The sequence below is a fragment of the Heloderma suspectum genome, chromosome 1 (genome assembly GCF_057233095.1).
Source record: "Heloderma suspectum isolate Gila_16-S chromosome 1, 16-S_ref, whole genome shotgun sequence".
In the NCBI taxonomy this organism is placed as follows: Eukaryota; Metazoa; Chordata; class Lepidosauria; order Squamata; family Helodermatidae; genus Heloderma; species Heloderma suspectum.
The window spans coordinates 71,208,786-71,228,804 of NC_139458.1; the positions used below are offsets into that span (position 1 = coordinate 71,208,786).

Genomic DNA, 20,019 nt, shown 5'->3' on the forward strand with positions numbered 1-20,019 from the left:
ATGATCATTAATTGACCAACTGACTATTCATTGTTGAAGGCTGTGCACAGATGAGCGATCTTCAAAGACTGGAAAGCAATATGGTAGAGTGGTAGCTGCCTGTGGGAGTATGCATTCATTTTTCTCTGTCCCAATGGCCTCTCTGATCAAATAGGCTTGGCAGGTTTTTGTGGAGCTGTAAATCATTTGTTCACTGCATAAGAGGAAAAGGAAAAGAGTCTGGAGGCAGTTGAGTGAGAGTTGGTGTTGAGTGAAATAACATAAAGGCCTGATTGCCTTTCAGTTCTGGTTCCCAGTGCCTCTCAGCCCTTATTGAAATGAGGCATTGCAGTAACCAATTCTCTCTCAGGAGGATGAAGCATTTTGTGTTTTCCACATGCAATGTGTGGTTTTACACATATGTTGCTGATGCACTGATAACTGTTTGCATGGTGCATCTGAGTGGCAGATCTATTGAGTACGGTGATGCTTTCTTGTCTTATTGAATGAAGGAATTAGCTCTTTGACCTAGGAGGTATGTTTATTGCTGCTAGAAATCTTTCTCTACAGCTGCATACAGAGAAAGGTTTGTCAGGAAGTTTTGCTAAGAAATTACTGAATGGTCTGTGGATGTTGCCTCTGTCTAGAAGCAGGTGATGTTCTGCTAAAAGCATCCAGTAGCTTGTATGTTGTGATGGGACTGATCCTAAGAGACCATAGGCTGGTTTTTACTACCTCTGATGCAAAACTTTAGGATTAGTATCTCTGTCTGCCCTTGCATAAAGCAGCAAATTGCATGCATAAAATTGCATGCCAGGAAGGAGCTCTGCACACTCTCCTGTGCAGCCTTCCCCAACCTGGTACCCTCCAGATATTCTGGACTATAGTGCCCATAATCCCTTACTCCTGGGCATGCTGTCTGAGGCTGATGGTAGTTGTAATCCAAAACATCTGGAGGGCACCAGGTTGCCTACCCCATAGTGTTTGCAACAAACATATTTTTAAAATTCTAGGGAGATTTGGAGCTAAACAAGAATCATATATTCATCATTGTACAAACACAAATATGCAATATTCGTTACAGTTTCACTCAAGTTGAATAAAGTTTATTTTCTTGATTAAGCATAGTAGATGCTGTCTTGTTAAAGATGGCAGGGTAGATAATAAGCATTTTCTTTTGAGACAGCAAACAAAGTGTTACTTCGAATTAAGGTATCTTGTAGCTCTTGCTTTTTCAGAAATATATAATCACAGGAAGAAAAATGCTTGCGTTTTGGTTTTCTGAAAACCACATTTCCAAAGACATGCACATTTTGAAACAGGAAGGGACCTTTTGGGGCTTCTCCCTTCCTGCCTTAAGCCATCTGGCACAAAAGAATGTGGGCCACATGGCATGCCCAGGGGTGGGGGGACAAAAGAATGTGGGCCACATGGCATGCGGGGGCGGGGGGGGGGGAGAGGATTGGTAGTAGGTTATGAAACCCGTTTACCTGTAGGCCATTAGTTTGCATCTAGTGCAAGCTAGCCAAGCTATTAACATATGAAGAAAGGACTTAAGAAATTCTATTGGGATGGGAAATAATCTTGCAAAAGTGATAAGCCTGTTGTAACCAGGTATTTTTGTGGGTAAATCTTTCAATCTGATCCCACTGACTTTTTTAGGCATGCCCTGAAGCTGGTTGGCAGTGCTCTGTGTGGGAACGTTCCCTCTTTGGGAAGGCCATATTCTCTGGAGGATGGCTAATAACAATAATGAAGGCTAATAACTGTGCCACCCATCCCTACAGGCCTTTTGAAGATGTGACAAAAGATATAACAAAGTATTGTAACTAAAAACAGAAGAATCAACATTCAGCCCGATAAAATCATGGATTGAGGTATTACTGGTGGCAGAGAAACAGTTTTGTTGTTGTTCAGTCATTAAGTCGTGTCCGACTCTTCGTGACCCCATGGACCATAGCACGCCAGGCCTTCCTGTCCTCCGCTCAGAGAAACAGTACAGGTGTACAATAAATAAAAGCCACACTCCACTTGATAAAAGAGAGGGAGGCAACATTGACACTGGCAACATTGTGGTGCTGCTCTGCCAGAAAGCTTGTGCTGGTGTTTGCACAAGAGTGATACACAGGACATCACTAATACATTTTTCTGTTTGTGGTTCTCTGCATCCAAGGCTACATGAATTGGTTCCTGATCTATCTGCCTACCTTGCCACCATACGACAGGGAGGATCCAGAAACCAGAATGCCTTATTGCACAGACCAGTGGGTTGCAGTGGACAGATTATTTGTTTTGTGTATAAGAGACCCAGGTTCAAACCTTTGAACAGCATCCATGAAGCTTATCGGTGTAGAGAGCAATCCTGTGGCCCCTAGACAGAATGGGGGGGGCATAGGATATTTTGGATTCCTGGATTTGAGGTCAGAGACAGCGCTCTGACCTCAGACCCAGGAGTCTGCCCCTCCCCCCTTCATTGGGCACGGAGAACCCTGCTGGCTGCATCTATAAGCTTGCTAACATGAGCACGGAGAGGAGGGAGAGGGGGTGGTTCTGTGGGTGGGGAGGGAAGGAGACTGGGGCGGCTGGCTTATGATGAATCCTCTGGCTGCCCCAGCCTCCTTCCCTCCCACTCCGCAGAGCCCCAGCTAGGTGGGCAGAATTGCCCATCTAGAGAAAATACAGGACAAGAGGAGTAGGAGAGGAGGTGATGATAGCCTCTGTGCTCTCCCATCCTGCATAGGATAGGATTTCACCCTTAGTTATTGTCTCCTGGGCTAGTTTGCTTCATGTGGTTGTCATGAAGTGATTTAGATTATATGCTGCTAATATACCTATGAAGAATAAGTCTTATTGGCTTGAGGATAGGTAACTTGGGGAATTTATAGGGAGCTGTGTAAGCCCTATAACTTTAAGGCAGGGTGCAGAACCACTGGCCCGCTGGCCAAATGTGGCTCCTCTGGGGTCCTAATCCGTCCCTTTGAGGTTCTTCAGATGGCCCCTTGGTAGTGCTGCTGGTCTCTAACCTCCCTCCCTAGCATTTTCCGTGCCCTTTTGTTGGTTTCCACTTTTGCAACAGTTTTCTAAGGGCGCAATCCTATGCAAGTTTAGACAGGAAAAAGGTCCTACAACTTGTTGTAGGACATTTTGTTGTAGGACATTTTTCTGTCTACACTAGCATAGGACTGTGCCCTAAATGTACTTCTCAGTTATAAGACTATTGGCTATGGACCAGGTTATACTTTGTTCTGTACAGAACCTTCCACACTAAATGGGTTTGCCATCAGCATCAAGAGAACAGCTCTTGACATTGGGTGGCATTTTTTGCGGAGTTCTGTGTCTCATCCAGTCTTTACTGAGAGAGGTGATCCATTGTATAAATAAATAAAATAAGCGAAGTGTGTGTCTGTGCATGTGTGTGTGGGGGTTACATGAAAGCTGAATTCAATCTCTCTGCATCTCATTTTCTTTTTTCTTTTAATTAGGTGACCTTGGAGAAGGTGTTGGGAATCACTGTCTCTGGAGGCAGAGGACTGGCTTGTGACCCCAAGAGTGGTCTCGTTGCCTATCCAGCTGGGTGAGTCATTGTGGGTGCTCTTAAATGACTTGTCAGCTTAAATGTACAGCTTATGCCAAATCTGTCATGTAGTGGGGTTATGCATTTTATAAGAGTCTCCTACACTCTCTCCAATTATGGTGAACAACATCAATGTTGGTTTAAATCATTGCTAGAGGGAATACTCTTTACCTGTCATAGCTAATTAAATTCTCCTCTGCAGTTCCTCCTCTTGCACTCAGCTACGTTTTAATTTTGTTTGAAATAATTGGATTCCGTAGCATGTTGAACCTGGACATAACTCAGAGAAAATGAAATTGATTCCGAGCCCCTCATAAAGCAGGAGCTGCTCCCTAAGAATGTGAATGTTCATGGACAGTGGTCCATCTTGCATGCAGAGGGAAAGAGTTCGGTCATTTTCCGTCACTATTTTGATTCTGAGGCTTGAACTCTTCTTCCCAGTTTTCCTTTAAATGGCACAAATCTATTATCTGGTCAGATAGATTTAGTAAGGGAGCCCATCAATAATATTCTGGAGGTTCATCCTAGTGGGCAACTTGAGTTCCCTGGATCCCAATGAGTATTGAGGCAGTGTCAAAAGCTTTGGATGATGACTTTGTACAGAGCTGCCTTTGTTAACTTCTCTGAGGTAATTTTCTGTTAGGATTTATGTGTGTTAGAGGAAGTGCAATAGTCTTGGATCTCTACAGCCTATGAGTTGAAGACAAGGAATGGTTCACACCTGCCCTTCCCCTCCAAGCTCTCAAAGACTCCAGTGCATTGGAGAATGACAGTGGAACCAAACAACTGTCTCCAGTCCTCTTGGACTCCATCATCCTAGGCAAAGGAGAAGGGATGGCAGAGTGATGTTCTGGACAATCAGACAGGAATCGAGGACAGGACAGGTATTCCTTCTTTTCCCTGAGCCAAAGGAACTGTGAAGGTTTGAGACCTACAGAGGCAAAGGGAAAAAGGGTCAGGCTTAGAGGCCTAGAGTTTTTTTGTTGGGAGGAGGTATCCCTGAGAGGTGTACTTTCATTTCCCCAGTTAGCTTTCCATATCATTTCTCCAGTTAAGTTTCATTTCTTCAGGTTTGAAACAGTACTTTCAGTTTTGAGGGAGGAGGGAATAAAAAGAAAGCAAGTGAGTCAGGGAGACCAGAGTCAGGAATACTAGAGCCTGAAGAGAGAGCAGGAAGAAGTAGCCTGGAGAAGTCTTAAGTACAGCTATGGTAAAGGAACTTGTGTTTTGCAGCTCTTATTTTCTCTTAATGCCTTTTGTATCACTCAGCTCTATTGTGTAAATACCTTTAGTTGTGATTTGCTTGCTTTAATTTACCAGTAAACTGTTGTGGTTAAACCCTCTGTCTAGACTGTCAGTCACCCCACAACTACAGCCTAAACCCCTCATTATTGGGAAGGGGAAGTTTAAAAGAAGGAAGGTGGGACTCTTAAGGAGGCAAGAGATCCTTAAGGAGTTGCTCAGGCGGTCCAGGTCAATGGTGGAACCTTGACAGGAACCCTTCTCCTTACTATTCTACCAAGGAGCTGATGCACTGTGTTATGGGCAGGCAACCTGGTGCCCTCCAGATCTTTTAACTACAATTCCCATAAGCTGTTGGCTATTGTTTTTATTCTGGTATTGTTCTGCTTTTTAAACTGTGTTTTAAATGTATTTGTTTTATTATTGTTCCAACCAAGTTTTATTTTAACATTTTGGTATTTATGATCACTAGTCGCCTCGAGCACCATTTTCTTTGTGGAAAAGCAGGGTACAAATCAAAGTAAAAAATAAAAATTAAATAAATAAGCTCCAGCCGGTGTGGCTAACGGTAAGAGAAGATGGGAGTAAAACATCTGGAGAGCACTAGGTTGCCCGTGCCTGCACTATATGTATCTCCATAAGAGGAGAGCAGTGGGAGTAACAAGAGTGAATGGTACATGTCCAAGTTGGAAACTGCAGGCAAACGTCTTGGAAAACTTAATGTTGGTGAAGTGTGCCTGAAATGTCAAGGCCAGCACCTTTCATATGTTCACACAGTGTACTTCACGGAATGGGAACTCAGTCAGCTGACAAGGTTGGTGCTAAGTGAGTACCTACCTGTAATTCTGGAGTATGGTGAATATTTAGCCAGTTTCAGCATTCCCTTTTGCTAATGTGAGTGGTTGGTTATAACTAAATTGGAGTGGGAAGGAAAGAAACTGAGCCCAGCCTTAGAAAGCTGCTGGTTTGGCAACAATAGGACTATAGTGGGGGCAGCACAGCACTCATTTTTGTCATAGTTAGGCTTGCCATGTAATCCATGTAAAGACGGCCTGACAGAGGCTTTTGTCACTGGGTGAATGTGTTTTTAAGCTTGTGCTCGATGCTTAGCAATACTTGCATACATTTAAATGATCTACTGTACAACTCTCCCAGATGCTGAGAGCCCAGAAAAGATGTTTTCTGTGGAGATGCTGTGGCATTTGAGATATGGGTATAAGAAAAGGGCTTGGCATTACTGGTGGCTATAGGCATTCAGCCTCCATTGTGAAATCTGGCTGAGTTTCGGTTCACATATTTGTTCAGGAGTGTGAAATTCAGTACTGAATGAATTTCTCCACCATCCCCCTTATTGCAGGTGTTTTAAAAATAGCAGCCACTCCAGGTCTTCCTGGTCCAAGCCCAACATTCTATCCACCATGTTGTTCTTTTTAAATGAATTCTGTATACCTTAAACTTGAGCTGTCATATAAGTTTTGAATCTTTGACAGTTGGGGCGAAACTGGAGGTGTCATCTTAGGTGAAGCTTTGCGTAGAAATTTTGAGGGATCCATAGATGTTCTGAGGAAAGCTAAAGGGGTTTTGATATTTGATAGGGGACATACCGGCATTTACAAGACAAAAAATAACTTGACTAACTTTCAAAGCATGTAGGAAATGAAAGAGATCCCTGCAGCCAAAACAACACAAGCCATGGTCAAGTGAAGCTACATTGGAACCTCCCCGCCCCCAGCCACAAGAAACCAACATTGTCCCTTGCTGTTGCCTTTGGGGAGACAATGACTCTGGTGTGTCTTGCTTTTGCTGCAGGGTGGTTCTATTATTTAGACAGATTTTATGCATAGTAATAAGGTGGAATGTTCTCTTCCTTGATTATGCAGTCCCCCAGAACGTCTAGCTATTTTACTTGTGGACTCCGTATGACTTTTGGTCATGCAAGACATATTTTTGCTGTTATGAAAGTGTGAAATTTATTCTTGGCCTCATTAATTGATTTTTTAAAACAATTGTTAATTAAAGTTTAGAATGCCATATGTTGGAAGGGCAATGCAGTCATTCCACTGCTGTAAGCTGTGAAAGAGGAGTGGGTAACCTTTTTCAGCCCAGTGGCCAAATTCCAATCTGGGAAAGGCCTCAGTGTGATGCATTCTGTCTGTGGGCATGGCCAAAGGCAGAGTGGGTGGGGCCAAAATGTGATCATTACCAATTTAAGACTACTCAGAAGTAAGCAGGACTGAATCACTCAGCAGCACATTCAAATAGCATCCCAAGTACCAAGCCTCAAGTACCAAATAGTATCCCAGTACCAAGCTTCAACAGTAAGCATGAGCAGCATGTATACTCAGAAGTAAGCAGGACATTCCTCAGAAATAAGCAGCATTGAATCACTCAGCAGCTTCCTGCCCAGGCCCACTGCCTGCAGGGAAAAAATTATTTTCGCCAATCAACAGCTGATCAGAGATAAGAGCTTTCCCCTGCTGCACAGCAACAAGGCTTCCTTTCTCACTTCACAGCAGGGAAATACTTTTCTCTACAGTTAGCTTCCCATGGGTTGGAGGTTCTCCATTTGTGCTGTAGAACAATGTTTGTTGTTGTTGTTGTTCAGTCTTTCAGTCGTGTCTGACCCTCCGTGACCCCATAGACCACAGCACGCCAGGCCCCCCGTCCTGCGCTCTCTCCCGGAGTGTGCTCAAGTTCATATTCATTGCATCGGTGATGCTATCTAGCCATCTCATCCTCTGCCGTCCCCTTCTCCTTTTGCCTTCAGTCTTTCCCAGCATCAGGGTCTTTTCCAGAGAGTTTTCTCTTCGCATTAGGTGGCCAAAATATTTGAGCTTCAGCTTCAGTATCTGTCCTTCCAATGAGCACTCAGGGTTGATTTCCTTTAGGATGGACTGATTTGACCTCCTTGCAGTCCAGGGGACTCGTAAGAGTCTTCTCCAACACCACAGTTTGAAAGCATCAATTCTTTGGCGCTCAGCCCTCCTTATAGTCCAGCTCTCACAGTCATACATTACTACTGGGAAAACCATAGCTTTGATTATAAGGACCTTTGTCAGCAAGGTGATGTCTCTGCTTCTTACTATGCTGTCTAGGTTTGCCATAGCTTTTCTCCCAAGGAGCAAGCGTCTTTTAATTTCATGGCTACAGTCACCGTCTGCGGTGATCTTGGAGCCCAAGAAAGTAAAATCTGTCACTGCTTCCATTTCTTCCCCTTCTATATGCCAGGAAGTGATGGGGCCAGATGCCATGATCTTCGTTTTTTTAATGTTGAGTTTCAAACCAGCTTTTGCACTCTCCTCTTTCACCCTCAACTAGAGGCTCTTTAGATCCTCTCTGCTCTCTGCCATTAGGGTGGTATCATCTGCATATCGGAGGTTGTTGATAATTCTCCCAGCAATCTTAATTCCGACCTGTGATTCATCCAGCCCCGCGTTTCTCATGATGTACTCTGCATATAAGTTAAATAAGCAGGGTGACAATATGCAGCCTTGTCGTACTCCTTTCCCAATTTTGAACCAATCAGTTGTTCCATGTCCAGTTCTTACTGTTGCTTCTTGACCCTCGTACAGGTTTCTCAGGAGACAGGTAAGGTGGTCTGGTACTCCCATCACTTTAAGACTTTGCCACAGTTTGTTGTGATCCACACAATCAAAGGCTTTAATGTAGTCAATGAAGCAGAAATAGACGTTTTTCTGGAATTCTCTTGCTTTCTCCATGATGCAGCAAATGTTGGCGATTTGATCTCTAGTTCCTCTGCCTCTTCGAAACCCAGCTTGTACTTCCGGTAGTTCTCGGTTCACATACTGCTGAAGCCTAGCTTGTAGGATTTTGAGCATCACCTTGCTGGCATGTGAAATGAGCGCAATTGTGCGGTAGTTTGAGCACTCTTTGGCGTTGCCCTTCTTTGGAATTGGAATGTAAACTGAGCTTTTCCAGTCTTGCGGCCATTGGTGAGTGTTCCAAATTTGTTGGCATATTGAATGCAGCACTTTAACAGCATCATCTTTTAGGATTTTAAATAGCTCAGCTGGAATACTGTCATCTCCGCTAGCTTTGGTGTTACTAATGCTTCCTAAGGCCCACTTGATTTCACTCTCTGGGATCTCCGGCTCAAGTTCAGTGACCGCACTATCATGGCTATCAGGGACATTCAGATCTTTCCTGTATAGTTCTTCTGTGTATTCTTTCCACCTCTTCTTAATCTCATCTGCTTCTGTTAGGTCCCTGCCTTCTTTGTCCTTTATCATGCCCATGTTTGCACAAAACGTTCCCTTGAGATCTCCAATTTTCTTGAAGAGATCTCTAGTCTTTCCCATTCTGTTGTTTTCCTCGATTTCTTTGCATTGTTCATTTAAGAAGGCCTTCTTGTCTCTCCTTGCTATTCTCTGGAACTCTGCATTCAGTTGGATATATCTTCCCCTTTCTCCCTTGCTTTTCGCTTCCCTTCTTTCCTCAGCTACTTGTATAGCTTCATCAGACAGCCATGGTTGCTTTCAGTTGTCTCTTGGTGGGCATATATTTGGGTTGCTCCCTCTTCATAGTATGTATGTATGTATGTATGTATTAATTACATTTATACTCCACCATTTTCCCTCTTGCAGGGAACCCAAGGAGACTTACATGGTCTTCCTTCTCTCCATTTTATCCACACAGCAGCCCTTTGAGATAGGTTAGGCCCAAAGTCACCCAGTGAGCTTCATGGCCAAGTGGGGACTAGAACCCAGATCTTCCAAGTCCCAGGCCAACATTCTAACCCCTACGCCAACACAGTGTTATGTTTTGTAGTAGAATAGCAAGAATCCTTTATATTTCTGTTTAATAAGGAGGTGTGTATATGTGTATGTTTTGGGTGGAAATGGTTCCTATGTATCTTATATTTTAAAAGATCACCCTTAGGACATTTTAATACAGCTTGGAGAAACTGACACATTCTGTTGCAGACTTTGGCATTTCGGAAATGTAGAGCTGGTAAAAGGAATTTCCTCTGAAATTTCTAAGGATTTTTCCTCCTCTCTCTTAAAAAAAAAAACTAATTTGCCAGTGGTTTCCCATGATAATAACTTTTAGGCCAACTCCTAAAACTGATCCTAATCAGTAGTGTCAAAATAGATAATAATAGCCCCAGAACAGAGTTGCCACCTTTTTGCTCTGGCCCTAGTCCTGTGCCTTTAGGAGCAGACACACACATAGAAATTAAGCAAGTGAAAAGGTTTCGCCAGAGAGCTTTCTGCAGGCCTGGCTGCTGTGAGAGCCATGGGAGCACAGACAGCTGTTGTTCTTGTTCTGGAAAGTATGAAAGCAGCAGCAGCAGCATCAACATTTATATGCCACCTTGTCTGCTGAAAGGCCATCAAGGCGTGTACAGCAACGTAAAACAATACAACCCTGCAACAATAAACCCAAGCGCATAGTGAAAGGAGTGCCTTTGAGCACGAGCAGAGGGGCATGCCCCTTCATGGATCACTGCCTTGTTGTGGCAACGGGGCTTGCGTAACTCAGTGAAGCCATAAGCTATGCCGTGCAGGGTCACCCAAGATGGACAGCTCATGGCGGAGAGTTCTGACAAAATGTGGTCTGCTGGAGAAGGAAATGGCAACCCACTCCAGTATTCTTGCCAAGAAAACCCCATGGAACGTATCACAAGGCTAAAAGAGATGACGCCGGAAGATGAGCCCCTCAGGTCGGAAGGTGTCCAATATACTACTGGGGAAGAGCAGAGGGAATTTCCAAGTAGCGCCAGAAAGAGTGAAGCGGCTGGGCCAAAGCCGAAAGGACACTCAGCTGTGGATGTGTCTGGCGGTGAAAAGAAAGTCCGATGCTGTAAAGAACAATATTGTTTAGGAACCTGGAATGTCAGATCAATGAATCAAGGTAAGCTGGAGGTGGTCAAACATGAGATGGCAAGATTGAACATCGACATCTTGGGAATCAGTGAACTAAAATGGACAGGCATGGGCGAATTTAATTCAGGTGACCATTATATCTACTACTGTGGGCAAGAATCCCTTAGAAGAAATGGAGTAGCACTCATAGTCAATAAAAGGGTGGGAAAAGCAGTACTGGGGTACAATCTCAAGAACGATAGAATGATCTCAGTACGAATCCAAGGCAAACCATTCAACATCACAGTAATTCAAGTCTATGCCCCAACCACTGAGGCCGAAGAAGCTGAGGCTGATCGGTTCTATGAAGATCTACAACACCTTCTAGAACTAACACCCCCAAAAGATGTCCTCTTCATCATAGGGGATTGGAATGCCAAAGTAGGAAGTCAAGAAGTCACCGAGATAACAGGCAAGCATGGCCTTGGTGTACAAAATGAAGCAGGACAAAGGCTAATAGAGTTTTGCCAAGAGAACACGCTGATCATTTTCCAACAGCACAAGAGGCGACTCTACACATGGACATCACCAGATGGTCAGTATCGAAATCAGATTGATTATGTCCTTTGCAGCCAAAGATAGAGAAGCTCTATACAGTCAGTAAAAACAAGACCTGGAGCTGACTGTGGCTCAGATCATGAGCTGCTTCTTGCAAAATCTCGGCTTAAATTGAAGAACGTAGGGAAAACCACTAAACCATTCAGGTATGACCTCAATCATATCCCTTATGAATATACAGTGGAGGTGAGGAATAGATTTCAGGGATTAGACCTGATAGACAGAGTGCCTGAGGAACTATGGACGGAGGTCCGTAACATTGTTCAGGAGGCAGCAACTCAATCCATCGCAAAGAAAAAGAAATGCAAGAAAGCCAACTGGCTGTCTGATGAGGCTTTACAAGTAGCTGAGGAAAGAAGGGAGGCAAAAAGCAAGGGAGAAAGGGGAAGATATATCCAACTGAATGCAGAGTTCCAGATAATAGCAAGGAGAGACAAGAAGGCCTTCTTAAATGAACAGTGCAAAGAAATCGAGGAAAACAATAGAATGGGAAAGACTAGAGATCTCTTCAAGAAAATCGGAGATCTCAAGGGAACGTTCTTCAGTTCTTCTTCGGAGATCTCAAGGGAATGCTCAATTCTCCATTTAGCCATGAAGCTCACTGGGTAAGTGCTTGTGGTGGGGGTGACCATGTATGCTGTTCTAAGCTCCTTGGAGGAAGGGTTGGGGAAAAAGCTGGTATTCGTGGTTGTTTAGTACCTTTTGGCAAGAAAATCGGAGATCTCAAGGGAACATTTTGTGCAAAGACGGGCATGATAAAGGACAAAGAAGGCAGGGACCTAACAGAAGCAGATGAGATTAAGAAGAGGTGGAAAGAATACACAGAAGAACTATACAGGAAAGATCTAAATGTCCCTGATAGCCATGATAGTGCGGTCACTGAACTTGAGCCAGACATCCTCGAGAGTGAAGTCAAGTGGGCCTTAGGAAGCATTAGTAACACCAAAGCTAGCGGAGATGACAGTATTCCAGCTGAGCTATTTAAAATCCTAAAAGATGATGCTGTTAAAGTGCTGCACTCAGTATGCCAACAAATTTGGAACACTCAACAGTGGCCACAAGACTGGAAAAGCTCAGTTTACATTCCAATTCCAAAGAAGGGCAACGCCAAAGAGTGTTCAAACTACCGTACAATTGCGCTCATTTCACATGCCAGCAAGGTGATGCTCAAAATCCTACAAGCTAGGCTTCAGCAGTATGTGAACCGAGAACTACTGGAAGTACAAGCTGGGTTTCGAAGAGGCAGAGGAACTAGAGATCAAATCGCCAACATTCGCTGCATCATGGAGAAAGCAAGAGAATTCCAGAAAAATGTCTATTTCTGCTTCATTGACTATGCTAAAGCCTTTGATTGTGTGGATCACAAACAACTGTGGCAAATTCTTAAAGAGATGGGAGTACCAGACCACCTTACCCGTCTCCTGAGAAACCTGTATGAGGGTCAAGAAGCAACAGTAAGAACCAGACATGGAACAACCGATTGGTTCAAAATTGGGAAAGGAGTACGACAAGGCTGCATATTGTCGCCCTGCTTATTTAACTTATATGCAGAGTACATCATGAGAAATGCCGGGTTGGATGAATCAGAGGTCAGAATTAAGATTGCCGGGAGAATTATCAACAACCTCAGATACGCAGACGATACCACCCTAATGGCAGAAAGTGAAGAGGATCTAAAGAGCCTCTTGTTGAGGGTGAAAGAGGAGAGTGCAAAAGCTGGTCTGAAACTCAATATTAAAAAAAACGAAGATCATGGCATGTGGCCCCATCACTTCCTGGCATATAGAAGGGGAAGAAATGGAAGCAGTGACAGATTTTACTTTCTTGGGCTCCAAGATCACCGCAGACAATGGCTGTAGCCATGAAATTAAAAGACGCTTGCTCCTTGGGAGGAAAGCTATGGCAAACCTAGACAGCATAGTAAGAAGCAGAGACATCACCTTGCCGACAAAGGTCCTTATAATCAAAGCTATGGTTTTCCCAGTAGTAATGTATGGCTGTGAGAGCTGGACTATAGAAGTCCAGAAGAATTGATGCTTTCAAAGTGTGGTGCTGGAGAAGATTCTTACGAGTGCCCTGGACTGCAAGGAGGTCAAATCAGTCCATCCTAAAGGAAATCAACCCGGAGTGCTCATTGGAAGGATAGATACTGAAGCTGAAGCTCAAATATTTTGGTCACCTAATGCGAAGAGAAAACTCCCTGGAAAAGACCGTGATGCTGGGAAAGATTGAAGACAAAAGGAGAAGGGGACGGCAGAGGATGAGATGGCTAGATAGCATCACCGATGCAATGAATATGAACCTGAGCACACTCAGGGATAGAGCAGAGGACAGGAAGGCCTGGCGTGCTATGGTCCATGGGGTCACGAAGAGTTGGACACGACTTAACGACTGAACAACAACAACAAGGCTTTCATAAAGGAATTGATATGGTACCTTTTGGTGGGGAGGAGATGGTGCATTGCATAGGTTTCCTGTCCAAGTCTTGGATTTCTTAACCCAGCATTTATTTGTCTGCTTTGCCTGAAGAGCTGTTTCCATGTTATGCTTGGCTGTTCTGTGATGCTGATACCATTTGCCACTGTCAAGATGACACTTTGAGTTCAGTTCATCCTTGTGGTGTTACAGGCCCAAAGCACACAAGGAAAACAGTTTACAGACCTAATTAGGTTGCAAGGTCAGTTTGTTTTATTATCTTGTTCTCAAGGGATTTATACCTTCTTGGCAGTATGCAAAAACAGAAAAGAAAAAAAGCTTGGCATCGCTGTTTCACTGCCTTCTTTGAGTTTTTATTCTGAGGCCTCCCTTTGGGGGTGAAAAGAAATGTTTGGCAGTGGGGAGTAGAATGTCCAGAATGCTCATTCCTCTTGAAGTGATGCGCATTTTGCTGGCCTGAGCAGTGCACAGTGTGCTTGGCACTGCATGGGCGCCTTCCATGCAGCTCTTACATATGCCTCAGTTCTGATCTGTTTCTCTCCAGAAACTTTGCTAGATGACTCAACATTTATTTAAATCTGCCAATACAGGGCAGTCCCAAGATTCAACTCTCTTGTTGTTCCAGCCAAAGGGCCAGGTTATGTAACTCTCTCTCTCTCTCTCCCTCCCCCCCTCCTTTTCACTGTGCAATAGTTCGAAAGCACCACAGTCATTTAACTATTAACATCAGCTGATCACAGCCAACCTCAAATGCTCAAATGAGAGAATTTCACCAAAATTATGTAATTTGCTTTTGGATTTATTGTTATTCTCCATCCCCCACCCCCCGTTTCTTTAAATTTTGTTAGACATGGATCCCATTTTGGTTTCTGCTGAATTGACCTGTTCCAAAATAAAAGCCCAAATGCTTATAAAGTTAAAAGTTCCAAGTTAGAGTTGTCCGACACAGTTGATAAGTGGCAAGTGAGCAATAACAAGATTTCTAGGTCTAGTAACACCATCTGGTTGGGAACTGCACTTTTCCTCATATGTTTGCCTCCCTCTGGACATGTTCAGAATCTGGCCTTCCTGCCTTGTGTTTGAACCTGTAATTTAATGGAACGTCTTGGCTTTGTTTTAAGTGGTTCATAGTGTACTTTTTCTTCTGTCAAACACTGGAAGACAAGTGTTTCAGATGAACAGGGCGGGGGGAGGCAGCATGAGATCACAATGCAGCAATGAGCACTTTTGGTGTTCCGGGGGCATACCTGGGGCAGCACCTTAGAGTCACCCAGGAAAAGGAGAATGCCTAGAGTTGCCAGGTCTTAGGAGTTTAACAGGCTAGAGTTGCCAGGTCTTAGGAGTTTAACAGGCTGTTTTCAGTGTTTGAGCCGCCACCTCACTCAAGATGGCTCAAACACTGAAATGAGGGTAAAGAATCAAGAGGATGAGATATTTCCTTTTTGCTATTAGTTCCACCTCCATAATCATCAGGCTCTACCCCTGTAAGGGGCATGCATGTTATTTCGCTGTTACATGGAGGTGCTCGCTTTCTGCTGGCAGGGGCTGGACCGGCAACCACAGTTTTTGGCTTGGCTAGCGAGGCCAGCCAAAAATTCTAGTCTCCTGTGTGATGGACTCCAGAGCATAGGTGGATGGGAAGTGCAGGTTAATTGCCCCCTGTTTAACATCCTGTGAAAATGGAAGTGGCCTTGGAGGGGCAGATGAATCCCCTTCCTAAGTTAGGCCTGCAGAGCAAGGGTGAAGCAGAAAGTGCAGGGGGAAGTCCCACAGCCTGGGCCTAACTCCTGCAGGGTGACCATGGGTACCTGAAAGGTGGCCACACTGACCTCACCCTTTTCCAAGCCTTGGTAGCCTCCTCCCTTTTTTTCCTCTGCCCTGAACTTGTGTATGTTCCTTTTTGGATGAGCTGGCTCTTACTCCACTCTGCAACCTTTTCCTCCTTGCTATGCCATCCACGGCTCTTAGGCAGCTGCTTCTGTCTCTTCCCCCTCCACTCTCTTCACCAGTCTCCTCTTCTTCCTCCTGCTGCATGCTGCCTAAAAGTGCTTCCAGATGAGGCTTTTATCATGCCATCGCCCTGCCACATTCACAGAATTTTATGGGGGGTCCAGATGGCATCATCTCCCACTCATAACCCTCCTGTGTTTTCCTATCGCTTCTTCTTTCTGGCTGCAGACAATCCAATAAGGAGAAAAAGATAGAATATCTGCACCATGTCTTCTCATTTGTAGTGCTCGGAGTCCTCCGTCTGGAAGCACCCTAAGCCTCTTCAGATGCTTCATCTCTCTTTTGCATGCCAGATGCTCTCCCTTTGTCTTCAGCAGTGCCTGCCGCCCAAGTGGCTACAGAGGGCAGTGATTGCCCCAATCTGTAAGCACTTTGGGGAGTATATCAGGAGCCACAAAATGTGTGGACACAGGGCTGGCCCCACCATGAAGCAGGGTGAGGTGGTCCCATCAGGAGCTGGAGTGGGAGGAGCAGCAAATTATGCCATTCCCCCTGTCCTCTCCATGAGGGCCCGCTGCCCCACCTCCTCCAGCAGGTGTTCTGGAAGCCCCACCAGCCACTCTCCTGCTGTGGCATTTGCCATAGTACAAGAGTGACCGGCGGGGCTCTCTGGAGCAGCTGGCTGCCCTGTTTCCTCATTGTGCCCCCCTTTCTTTTGCCACTGCCATGTCGGCTCTTTGGAGAGCCACTTGGCCGGAAGCAGCAGCTGTGGGGGCTTGTGAGAACCCCACAGCCGCTTCATCTGGCTGCATGGCGTTCCATAGAGCTGATGCAGCAGTGGCAAAGGTAAGGGGAAGGGGGGCTCGATATAGCAGCAAGGGGTGCGATATGGCAGTACCGCAGGTAGTGAGAGAGTTTGTACCAGGGCTGTGTGGACATCTCTGTTGGCTCAAGAACTGCAGTTGACTGGCAAAAGAACCTCATGTAGCTCTTGAACTGCATTTTGGCCACTTCTGGCCACTTGGTCTATGCATTCTACAGCAAATATTTTCCTGCGTCCTCTTTGGAGAAAACATGTGAAGTAACTTTCAGCTCACCTTGGAAGGCCTCTCTGCTGCCTTGCTTCTCATTCTAGCCCATGAATGGAATAAGCCTTGAGCAACTTTGTGAAAGCGATATTTCATTTATCACACCATTAGGTTAGTATTCCAGTTTAGCAAAGATGGAAGACTGTAAGTAACTTTTATTTATATTTTAGCAGGCAAAAGGTCTCTGGCGAGTTTTCTCCTATTCTGCCTCGTGTGTGTGTGTGTTTTGTTGACATCACTGCTGAGATTCTGTATCCTAGAAACAAGAAGTAAAACAAAACTTTAAAAATCCCCTGAGATTACTGCTGAATAGTACAAAAAAAAGTGTAGAAAGGAGAGAAATGTATCCATCCATTTGAATACAAAGCCAGATGCTTTGATTACAAGGCAGCTTACTTTGTTTGTACTTTCTTTCTTTAAAAAAAAATAAAAGTTTCCAGGATAGCACGATTTAAAATTTAAATCATGCTATCTTTTCGTGCTCTCTTGCACACTTCTATATTTTTATTTACATTTTAATGGACTTCTTTTGCTTGTAGAAAACTCCCCACTGAATCCCTTTTCCTAAGTTTATCATCATCACCCACCAATCTTTTCCCCATTCAGGTAAATGTTTTAACAGAACAGGCTCTAGCCAGCAATGTGTAAGCTAACCTGGTAGACTTGAGTTGACTTGAGTTTCATCCCTCTAAAAAGAGGACATAATACAATGATCACTGGTTTTTTTTTGGGTTTAGGCACTGCCACTGAGGCAACTTGGCAGCCTTCCCCCCCCCCCCCCCGGTCAAGTGGTGATACTGTGCGGGAGACCTTTTGAGGCTTCTCCTTCTCACCCCTCTCCACATCCAGGCAAGAAGGTCTCAACAATCAGAGCATTTCTACAGCAGGCTAAGGTCCCACAACTTTCCCAGGGCTTTCTGCTTCTGTTGTAAATGCAGGATCATGATGGGCTCCCTTTACCCACACTTCCCTTCCCCTCTTTCCCCCCTTAACTGCATTGTTCTATATGTTTCATTATACAGCCACTAGGTGGTGCTGCAGTCTAGCTCCTCTTATTGAGGGGTTTCACTTTTCACAAGGGAACTCAATGCGTTGTAATTTGATATCTCATTAACTCCAATCTTTTAAAACATGGGACAAAGGTCATTCAGTGTGGAAGATGCCCTGGAGGTTGATGATGTCAGGTAAAAGACCTGCAGACTTCCGTGAGTAACCAATCTCAATAGCAGGATAAAAGCCCTGTGTGAAGAAGCCCTCAGTCACAAGGCAGGCACATTTTAACAGGCATTCTTGGTCCTTCGATTGGGATGGATCTTTTTCTTATCACAGAGAGTGTTCTGCTCTACTCATTGCTGCAAGATGTCCACATTGCTCCTTCTCTCACCCATGCATTCAATTTCCCCTCCACCTCTAGTGCCTGTGCACTTCACCACTACAGCTAAGCAATCACATTGCTCTTTGCCTCTTGGGATGCTCCCCACCATAACTAATTGGCTGATTAGTCCTGTGATTTCCTCTCCCACCCCTCTCCAACCACTTCACAGCTGATGAACGGCAGGTCTCCTGACTCCCAGACCCCAAAGCCTCCTTTGCTAGCACAGATCACAGCAGCTGGCCCACTGCTGAAGCAAACAACAAGACAAAGGTAGAATGCCCCTGCTGAGAGTGAGTGGCTACTGCAAAGAGAGAGAGAGAGAGAGAGGATGAAAGAGGGCGTGGAGAGCTGCACTTGAGGTGACTGGGAGCTACGAGTGGCCCTCGGGCCTTGCAGTGAAGAACACTGACATAACGCTACTTTGTGTACAACTTAAATCACACTGTCATGCTGCATGGAAAATAATTGGCTTCCATTTCCCCCATTAGCCCTTCCTACAAGTGTTTACTGACACATTAACTAATGGCCTAGCTTCTTACCTCTGTTCTGTGGCATTCAGAACTGTAGCGGACAGCAAAATAACAGGTTTTAAATTGCATCTTCCCCCCTACACCTTTCCCAATGCCCCCCCCCCCAGTTCTCCACATTTGGTTCCAGGAAGACTACTTCATTTTAATATTTGAGTAATAATGTTGTTTTGGTACTGCACCACACAAATGCTGCAGTCCTCATTCAAAGGGCCTCCATTCTATAAAGGATGGGGATGAAGTGGTGTGTTTGTGTGGGAGTGAGGCAAATTACTGACAATGAGTAGTAGGGTGAGGTAGGATAGGGAAAGACAGCAGTGCAAGAGTAGGGGAGACTGAAGTGAGGTGGGCTAGGAGAGGCTTTCCTTCAAAATATTTGAAAGGGTGACATTTTAAGAGAAGCTGGAGGTGGCTTGATGAATAGTGGGCAGATGATTTGGTGCGGGCCTAAAGAACAATGTGATTTAAAAGGCAATGAGACTAGTCCAGGGATGGGCAACTTGTGTCCCTCCAGAAGATGTTTTGGCCTACAATTCCCATAATCCACTACCATTGGCTATGCTGGCTAGGGCTGATGGGGGTTGTAGGCCAAAACATCTGGAGGGGATGAGGGAGGAGATACAGTCGAGAGCCTGAAGCTGATGAAAATCTTGATTATGAGCCAGTGAAGCAACTTTAGAGAAGTGGCCTGATTCTAGTGATGGAAGGGAGGTATGAGACAGCGGATACACTTGGAGAATACCATGAGGGGGTTGAGAGGGCTCGGAATGTATTTTTTGTTGTATTTCCAAAGTGTAATTCAAACCAGTATTTGTATCTGTGTGTGTTCAGGCTGCAGTCACTGACATAATTACTGCATTTTGAAAATTTGCAACGTATTTGTTCAGATACACTTGCAAACATACTAAGAGAATTTTGTCATCAAGAATCTTGCTGTACTAGAGGGCAATGTTATTAAGATAAAAAAGAAGACTTAAGGTATTACAAGACTTTGTTCTCATGGAGGTTGTGTAGGTATTTCCGTTCTAGTGTTAGTATGTTAGGGCCAAACTAGATGGGATTGTTGGTGGCAGATCTGTGTGCTTAAATGTGGATCTGCTCCAGTCACCCAGAAGCAGGGGCAAGGATGTGTGTGTGGCTGTTTTAATAGCAAAAGAGGTACACTGAGAACTGCAGAATTCCAGGTCTTCTGAACCTGGTGCAGGTGGGTGGCTGGGATGGTTGACCCAGAACCCGTGGACTATTGTAGGGCTGTGAGTGGTTTGTTAACCACCCCAACAAACCACCCTTGCTGGGTTCAGGGAACATGGGAAGCTGTGGCAGTGAGGGCTTGGATTGGCAACCTGGTGCCTGTGGGCGCTGCAACACACCAGAGCTAATAAGCCATGTGAACCAGGTCACTCTG

At 44.8% G+C, this 20,019-nt stretch overlaps 1 protein-coding gene across 1 annotated transcript in view; it reads left to right on the forward strand.

Moving 5' to 3' along the window:
- The window catches only part of MAPKBP1 (mitogen-activated protein kinase binding protein 1), a 164,068-nt gene that overhangs the window by 39,865 nt on the left and 104,184 nt on the right, over positions 1 to 20,019 (forward strand). The window contains exon 3 of the mRNA XM_084846278.1: positions 3,462 to 3,553. Within this exon, the coding sequence (XP_084702404.1) occupies positions 3,462 to 3,553 (92 nt within the window). The remainder of the gene's footprint in view (positions 1 to 3,461; positions 3,554 to 20,019) is intronic.